This window comes from Cibotium barometz, chromosome 35 (genome assembly GCF_041138505.1).
Source record: "Cibotium barometz isolate CiBa-2024 chromosome 35, ASM4113850v1, whole genome shotgun sequence".
NCBI lineage: Eukaryota > Viridiplantae > Streptophyta > Polypodiopsida > Cyatheales > Cibotiaceae > Cibotium > Cibotium barometz.
The window spans coordinates 44,257,989-44,267,255 of NC_141080.1; the positions used below are offsets into that span (position 1 = coordinate 44,257,989).

At 37.1% G+C, this 9,267-nt stretch overlaps 1 protein-coding gene across 1 annotated transcript; it reads right to left on the reverse strand.

Moving 5' to 3' along the window:
- Window positions 1-2,018: 2,018 nt before the first annotated feature.
- On the reverse strand, window positions 2,019-7,263 carry LOC147618488 (UDP-glucuronate 4-epimerase 1-like). Its single transcript, XM_086774918.1, has 12 exons — window positions 6,824-7,263; window positions 6,298-6,379; window positions 5,879-6,051; window positions 5,207-5,300; window positions 4,935-5,021; window positions 4,540-4,605; window positions 4,344-4,403; window positions 4,137-4,201; window positions 3,932-4,010; window positions 3,098-3,339; window positions 2,752-2,826; window positions 2,019-2,545 (listed from the first exon to the last, which is right to left on the reverse strand). Exons 1-12 carry the CDS (start codon window positions 6,994-6,996, stop codon window positions 2,428-2,430), a joined length of 1,314 nt encoding a protein of 437 aa, XP_086631044.1. The 5' UTR covers window positions 6,997-7,263; the 3' UTR covers window positions 2,019-2,427.
- Between the last annotated feature and the right edge of the window lie 2,004 nt (window positions 7,264-9,267).

Consider the following 9,267-nt stretch of genomic DNA (forward strand, 5'->3'; position numbering starts at 1 on the left):
TATAATTTGGCTTCCTTCTTGCCCCGTACAAGTAATTTTGCATATAACAATTTCCAACTTGATTGCAAACTTGGCAATAATATCTTTAAATCTCACTTTAGGGAATTCATTGGTACTATGATCCTTTGTGTTGATTGAACACCAAAAATAATCACATTGGGGTTTAGAACCATGGTGTGACCAGTACCATTATTCATCCTTTTGAAAAAAGATGAAAACAAAATAAAAGGCCATCATGCACAAGGTGGTAGTTTTGGGTTAAAAGTCATGGCAAAGGTCTTAACACTCTTATAATGATCACATCAATCCTTGGTATATCATACATGGTTGAAATGCATGGAATAGATTATGATATTTGATTATGTGTTATTCACCATTGGATAGCACATAAAAGGTAGGAAACTAATGCCTACCCATACCTATTATTTGATTATCAACAAGGATTTTTTATTATTTTTATTGTGAGTGTAGAAATAGCGCATACTTTTAAAAATATTATTCTTTTCATATTATTAACCACCATTAGGTTCAATCTATGGTGAAGACTAAATCTATGGTCGCACTTTTATTATGTATAGTAAGATCCGATTGATTCAATGTTGTGAGTGAAAGAGTTACCTTAAAAGACTTTTGGCAACACTGTGCACCACTTAGTTAGTGGTGTTGGTACAAACCATGGGTCCTCAAACTATTTTTTGGATTAACCCAATACATTTATCAAAAGAGGCTTGATGGAAAAGATAGATGTGATACTTTAAACTTTTTATCAAAATATCTAGATGGAAAAGATAAATGATACTTTAATTATTTTATCAAAATATCTAAATGGAATGAAATACTTTGATTTGACAACTTGGTGCAATAGTCTAGAACCTTGTACCCCTATAGTAACAGGAGAGTCAAGGATAGGTCCCCCGCTTTATCGCCCCACGAAGGGCGGGAAGTCAAGAAAAGGCGGGTACCAATTCCTTATGACTCTCACATTGTCATGTATAATGGGCAAGGTGGATTGGGAACGTTCTGTGTATCTCTATGGAATTCATGAGATAACCCACATCAAAAGCCAAATGATCTTGAAAAATTGAAATGTGTATATTATTTAAAGAGAGAGGGTATGTGTACCACATCATAAAACCATACACAAATTTCTTGTTAAGTCATGCACAACATGTGCTTCAAAACGGTAAATTATCAATCATTCAAGACACCTAGAGAGGATCAAAGGATAAAAGCCAACCTACTCTGAAAGAAGAAATAGGGACCATTTGAACCCCATGGGCTAATTTTTATAAGGTCCTCTCACAAGTTATGAGCTAATTTAAAGAGTACTTATTTAGCTAGATTCAATTCCAACCACTCAAGTCACTAGTTTTTTGGCCATAGACAAGATCACCAAAAATTCTTTAAATGTGAATACATAAGGCAAACACGTTAAAAGTTTCTCCACAATTTTTGAGAATTCATGTTCATACAAGAAATTTATCTACAATGAAAGCAACTAAAGTGCAAACATTTTACAAAAATTGCTTAAAATAGGGCTAGAAATTGTGTGAAACCGATTGGACGATGGACCACTCGGGTCGAAAACATTTATACATGTGCATCCTAGAGGGTTCTGACAATCTAGACTTGGAAGCTTTGTTATAGACCATCATGTGAAGTAAACAAACCCAAATGATCTAATATTTCAATGTTGAGGTATATGAGTTGGGGAAATGAGGTGGTGAAAATTCTTCCTCCCTTGAATTTTAAATGCATCATGGAGAGCTTGGATTGGTTTCCCTTGAAGAAATTTGTTGGGAGTCAACTTTTCCTTTCATAGAGGTGCTTGACATCCAATGAAAAAGTGTTTAAAAGATGAGAACTAAAATAAAACTATTACAACAAGTGGAAGTATCAAAGAGAGCATCGAACGGACTAGAAGTCACAATAATTTGAAATTTTGAAACCTTTGTCAATCAATAGGTTTTGAACAACTTAAGTAAGGTGAGACTATGGGCATTCCTTTGGGACCAAGGTAACCATTGAACTTTTCTGGCTTCTTTTTGCTCATAAAATGTGGATAAAACTTACATTCAAAAGAATTCCAAAACAGCTTATAGCTATGGCACAATGAAGTCTTTGATAGAATGGATACCTCCTGCTGCCCTTGAGGATCTCATTTCTGTACAATGGCCCATTGTGGCCATTAGGGCACTAATGAAAATGGGATTTACAAACTACACCCTCCTATTGTTATACATGATGAGTAGGCTACATTTTAGTGGGAAGATAGTAGCACATGCACCACAACATCCATATGTGCGAGCGTGTAAACTCGTGTTATTTGTCGATGAGATCGCACTACCTTTTCATTGGATTGTAGACACCCACCTTGGCATTTAGTAGAGCCACTAAGCATGTAATAGAACAAGAAGTCGGAACTTATTAGTAAGGCTTGTAACCCTTGAGCATGTCCCCATGGCCTGCACCCTCCTTGTAATAGGACTTGTACCATTTCACAAATATTTGCAAGCCGGTGTTCAAATCTGTGGTTGGGTTATACCTGCAGAGTGTCAAACAGATTCGACTCATAAGCGTCGTAATATAAAAGGCATACACACTCCGTTAAAATGCCAAAAAGTCTCTCTCTCTCTCTCTCTCTCTCTCTCTCTCTCTCTCTCTCTCTCTCTCTCTCTCACACACACACACACACACACACACACACATCAAATTCTAAAGGGAACAAGAGATAAGAAAAAGGATTATTACCCCAAGACAGCTTTAGCCCTAGTCACATTTGCATGTGTGAACATAACATCACCGGTGCTAGGCATGGGAATGATTCTACAAAACAAACACAGATAAGGATTATTTGGCTAGCAGTATATTACAATGGAGTATGGAGAGTGTGAGGGGGTTTGTGTGTGTGTGTGGGTATGCGGGGGTGTGTGTGTGTGTGTGTGTGTGAGAGAGAGAGAGAGAGAGAGAGAGAAAGAGAGAGAGAGATTAAATACTACCACTGTGATAAAAAAAATGCTGTTTTGCAATGATAAAAAGAGACTGTAAAGGTGAAATTGGTGGTAATCATAATTATGAGGAGGATAGGCAAGCTTACTTGCGGATGGCTTTCTTCTTGAGGTGCTTCTCAAGGATGCTGACGAAGTCGCCCACCTTGACAGGCTGGGTGTTGCCCAGGTTGAAGATGCGGAACTGCGCCTTCCTGCGCTTCTTGCCCCCGCTGCCGGTGCTGGGCAATGCCGTGTCCAGCGATGCCACGCATCCTTTAACAATGTCGTCAATGAATGTGAAGTCCCTTGCCAACTCCTCCCCATGTGGACCTTGGAAGATGGTTATGGGCTGCACACATCCACACATCCCACATTACAGTACGTCCATCCTATCAATGCAACATCGACTACCTTAACTCTACCAACTTAACTCCTGGTCGTTATCCGTAGTTATTGATTAGTTAATGACCCTCTAATTGATAATTTTGGCTCCTGGGGTCGCCGCCAGTAGTTCAAACCCTGCTAGCAGCATTGTGTTGACACATCCTTGTACATCATGATAATATATGGTGGAGTGTGTGGGCAAGCCTTGGCAAAACACAAGCCTAATAAGGCTGAAGAGAGTGTTTTACTCATCTACCAATTCAAGTATGTAGCATTTTGAGAGTGCTTAAACCATTACTAAGTCTACAAAAGCACAATCTTAATTCCACTAAATCTCTTCACAACCCAAGCCTAATCAAAGCCTCTCTTGAACAACCTTATTAATGGCCCTCTTGTGATTAAGTGAATGATTATGTTTACTGCCAAATAAATCAAGCCTAATCAAAGCCCCTCTTGATGTTTGTTATTTCAGAAGCCAAATTAATTAATTGATGGCCCTCCTGTGATTGAGTGAGTGATTATCTTTACTGCACATTTATGATTTGATAAATGGCTACCTTGCCCTCCACAATATTCCTCGTAAAAGAGAAGTAAGCCATGTCTGGCCTCCCCCATGGACCATACACGGTAAAAAATCTGCCAAAAAAAAGGAGAAAATTTCGAGATTAATGATTATTACAAATGCTAGAACTATATCACTTCAAAAATTCCAATTACTTAAATATATAAAGTACAGATTTTCTTTATTTTTTAGCAATTTACCTTAATGCTGTAATCGACAAGCCGTAGATATGGTTGTACGTGTGAGCCAGGACTTCATCTGCTTTCTGGTTTATTTTAATTTCAGGAAAAAGGAAAATCAGAAAAGCTTGCGCTTAGTACTGAAAATCTTATTAACTCGATGCAAGAAAAAAAAATGGTTGACATTTTTTATTTTTATTTTATAAAACATAAACCAAAAAAATTCACCTTTGTTGCTGCATACAAGCTGGCTGGATGGTCAGTTCTGTCATCCTCAGAAAATGGTACCTTAGCACATAATATTTTAATGAAAATAAGAAAATCGGGGGGGAAAAAAAAGAGACACTACTTTTAATGATTCTATTTTTCCAGCCCCAATTTAAAAAAATGCTTGACTATTTATTTTAAAATCCATAAAACCAACCTTAGAATTCAGGCCGTAAACACTGCTGGATGATGCATAGACAATGGCAGGCTGTGGATCGGTGTTCTGAACATTTATTTTTTCCAGAGAAAAACAACTAATATGCATTAATTTATATAAACAAACCATATTAGCTAATAAACAATCCTTAGTAAAAACTATTGCATTAGAAACAGAAAAAAGAAAAAAAAACAATCTAGAAAACCGAAAAAGAAACCAGGAGCAACAAAAACATTAGGTTTTCTAAGGCCTCGAATAATTTATTCAATGGCCGAAAAATTGGACTTTTTAATAGGCAAACAACACATTAATCTAACAACTCTCAATAATAATATCTATTAATAATAGTTTTCTTTTAGCATTTTTTTAATATGCCTTGCATTTTTTTTAAATACCTTGCATTGTTCCAGCAAGGTGACAAAGCCACCAACGTTGCTGTGAACGTAGGCGAGGGGTTTTTTCACCGCATACCGCACTCCAGCCTGCACGAATTTAATCCCTTAATCAAATTTAGTATCTATCATTATTATTATTATTTGAACAAGCCAGAAATTTTGATTAAAAAATTTAAAAAAAAATTATTCCACAAACGATACGGGTACAAGTGGCGATTCCGAGAGAAAACCTCTTTTTTTTTTAATATATTTTAAAATTCGATTTCTTTCACCTGTGCCGCCAAGTGGAGCACATGCGAGAAATGAACCAAATCAAACAGCTTGGCTAACAAATGCTGGTCATTCAAATCCCCCTCGGCTATAAATCTGCAAAAAAATTAATTTGGAAATTAAAAACTAAAATACTAAAAAATATCACATTAGTTAACTTAATCACAATTCGAAACTAATTTAACTAGCAATCTATCTACTCTAATCCAACTCCACCTTGATAATTTATGGAAATTATCATTAATTCAATCATTACTCTCAACTCAATTAGCTTAATCCACTTCCACCGCCGTAATATATGGCACTAACCATTCATTTAATCAACACTCTAAACTCAACTAGCTAATCTTAATTACGACTTAATTAATCAGCACTCTAAGTTCAAAGGAATATCAATCTATTCCTTAAATCTAATTCTACCATTACAATGGTGGCAATAACATAAGCTTAAATAGCACTTTAAACTCAATTAGCCAGCAATCTAACCTCTTAAGTCATTAAACAAGACAATTTATGGCCAAAACAAGGGATCAATCAACAAGCACTCTAAACCGAATAATCTAGCAAGCAAGCAACAGTGAAATCCTAACAATTTGATTAGCATGAGATCTGACTAATAGAATGATTTAAAAATCAGTTTGATCTCCCTAAGACGTGCATTTTCTGTCACTCACATTCCAGCTTTGTCCAAATTAGCAGCCCTGGCCCTCTTTAATGCAACAGGGTAATAATCATTAAAGTTGTCTAATCCCACCACTCCATCGCCTCTTTTCTTCAAAGCTAGAGCAACGTGAGACCCAACAAAGCCAGCTGCTCCTGTTACCAAAACTGTAAGCTGGCCACCGTCCTGTATTATTACACAACAAACCCAAAAGAAAAAAAACCATTATCATAAGCTTAAGCTTTTCGATGCCAATTTCCTTATTGGTCTGATTTAATATCCAAATTAAGCATTTGATTTTTTTCCTAATGAAGTAACATTTTTACATTATGTAAGGTTTCTCACATACATGCAAACCCGGCTATTTTGATATCGAAAAAAACAATTAATTTTATAAAACTTTGGCTATCTAATAAGGCATCTCGTCCTTGCCTGTCTTTGTGCTGATTGCAGCACAGCCTTCTCCCAAGCAGCACCCGAGTTGGAAGGATTCTGGAAAAAAAATCCCCATGCTCTGGCCAGATCCACATTATATTCAGTGCATTATTCTTCTCGGAAAACGGGGAAAAAAGTTGCCATAATTAAGCAAGATTTGGTCAAAATATTAAGACAACCACGAAAATAAAAGCCAGGATACTGTCTCCCATTCCCTAATCTAATCCCGAATTGGGCAATCATAGAGGCATTAATCCATCCCACTATATGCCCTCAATCTATCTACACACAAAATGGGCTATAATTGGTCGGATTAATAAAGTGCAAGCCTCGTATAATGAGTGACACATGCTCTAAAGCCAGCCCAACAACAATACTGAAAATGTAATTACCCTAGCTGTCTACTCGAATTGCAATGCTAATTACCACTCATATGGGACCAAAGGGATAGAATTGGCCCTAAACCACCCCAATTACCACTAATATGGAACTAATTCTCACCAAATGAGATAAGGGGGCATACATGATGAAGAGGAAGGAGAAGAAGCAGATGCTTTTGAGCCATCCAAGTTGTCTGAAGGCAGCCCGGGTGAAGAAGAAGTAGTAGGTGTTGGGCCGGCCCTTGTAGTGTGCATCTGCATCTAGGAGCTTAACAAGCTGAGGGGGGAGGCCAGGAGGCACCTTGGTGGCAGCCATGAAATATGGTGTAGGATCTACAGAGGTGGTAGGTGGGATTATTGGTCAATTCTCTCTCTCTCTCTCTCTCTCTCTCTCTTTCAAGCGCCAAGCAGAAGCCCAGAGCTGATGCAAATTAAGCTCATGAGAGGAGACTTTCCCTGTCTCTGTCTCTGTCTCTGTCTCCCTCTCTACGTTGGAAGGGGTGGGAGAGCAGTGGAGTGGAGGAGGAGAAGAGTGGTGGAGGGGGGGAGGGGTGGGAAGGCCTCACTTCCTTTCCTCAACTGGGAGCCCTTGTGTGATGCACAACTTTTATACCAATCACCCATCACCACTATTATTTCAAGGCATCTACATTTACTCTGATTTTAAAAAATACCAAATTAATGGATTTTATTAAAAAAATGGGGGGCATATATTTAATAGAGATCAATCATAACTTTGCCTACTTTAGTAGAATAGCAATAGCAATGACCCCCTGAAGGTCATTTTTAGGCCTCCTAGGTCTTACCAAGGCATTTGACCTCCATTTGAGCCTTGAGATTTCAATCCTCTTTCAGGTTTCTGGAGAGTCCAGTCTCAGACTCTCAAGCTTGTGTTTTTATTAAAGATTATGTATTTTTATAAAAATTGAGTCTTTTTTTTAACAGTGCATTTTTACAACAACCAATTGAGTTCCTTACTTGTATTGATGTTTCTTTTTTTCTTTTCTTTTTTTTTGAGTTGGTGTAAAGGCATGTGTTCCAGTGTGTTCGTATAGAAAATAAAAACTAAATGTTCTGGATTCCTTTTTTTATTTAGTTTAAATTTCTTCTAAAAAGAACCGAGTCGGTGTAAAGGGATTTGCCAAAAAAGACCGATCTAATCCTTGCTGACAGCCTTTACTTTCATGGGCCTCGCATTGAATGAGCCCTTGCGTCCCCTTGCCAATTTTTCTAGATTTTATTTAATTCGTGTTCTTCTTCTTACTTTTATTTTTATTTGCCAGCTCATTTCCACCTACTAGTTAGTACTACGGCCCTACATTGTGTATATTTTTTTTTCACCCCAAAGCTGCGTGCTTTATTTGAATTCAACTAGAGCGGGAAATCCTATTGTAAAGGATCCCAAAATTCCTCTCATATAATTAAAAGGATTTCTTCTGGCTTTTTGTTATTTCTTAAAACATGTTTTAGTGCCTCCAAACCATCCTTAAGGTTTAAACATGTTTTAGTGTCCCTAATGGCAACTCATAATGCTTGTTTTGAATCTTGTTTCCACATCAACAGCTTCAAGACTTCTACGTAGGATGTCTCTGTTGTTTTTTATGGTTTTTTACTCTCATTTCAATCACTTCACACCAAGTGTGGCAACAACAACAACAACAACAACCACCTCATCATCAAGAAGAATCACACGTCTCTTGAGTTTCTTCTTCACTTTCCCACCTCTTTCCCCCCTTGTACACCCACCTAACAAAGAACAACCCATTTTCAAGATGCCAGTGCCAACAAACTATCCATATTCTATAGCCCTGGCCATTTCTTCATGTACAACAACCTTTTCTAGCAAAAGCTTTAGTTCTTTTTTTTTTTGCAATTCCAAAGTTACCATGCCTCTCCCAAATGAAGTAATCAACAACTCTCCAGTTTCCAATACAAAACACAAAGTAGGTTTAGTTAAACTATCTAGAAACCTTTGGAGTTCAAATTGCAGCTTATGAACACTTAAGTGTCCATGAACTCTTACAATTTCGGGAGGTAATTTTTTTGAAAAAGCCTATGACTTCATAGTTATCAACAATAAGTGGAGATGAAAACACTTCCTATCACTATGAGACAACCAACACTTCTTGGAGTTTTTGTGACTATGTATTGTGCAATTGTCAACAATTTTTATAGTACTTGGAGTTGAAAAAATATGTGAAGACTCAGGAGTTGAGAAAACATGATGTGTGACTGTGTACTTGTCAAAAAGATTGTTACACTTTTTTGTGAAGTCAAATTGGAAATTATCCATAATTGTTTTGGAGTTATATAAGAATCGGGTCACTTAAACTTGCTATGCAAAAGAGGTTTTGCACTGTGGGGAGAGAGAGAGAGAGAGAGAGAGAGAGAGAGAGAGAACAAATAGAAGAACTAGTTTTCCCCTCTCCTTGCACCTAGAATGGTATTCCAAATTGCCTCTTTGACTACACAAGCTTATACACAAAACCATACACAATGCAAACCTAGAAATATATGTGACTTCACTATAAGAGACAATAATATATACTTAAAAATAGTATTCCCAATTGCCTCTTTGACTACACAA

Bases quoted from the DNA above. Each gene is read 5' to 3' on its own strand.
- LOC147618488 (XM_086774918.1), bottom strand. From the start codon at position 6,996: ATGGCTGCCACCAAGGTGCCTCCTGGCCTCCCCCCTCAGCTTGTTAAG. The intron at 4,606-4,934 runs GTATTTAAAAAA...ATAAATGTTCAG, and splicing joins CCTTGCTGGAACAATGCAAG to AACACCGATCCACAGCCTGC. The intron at 4,011-4,136 runs GTAAATTGCTAA...TTTTTTTGGCAG, and splicing joins TTGTCGATTACAGCATTAAG to ATTTTTTACCGTGTATGGTC.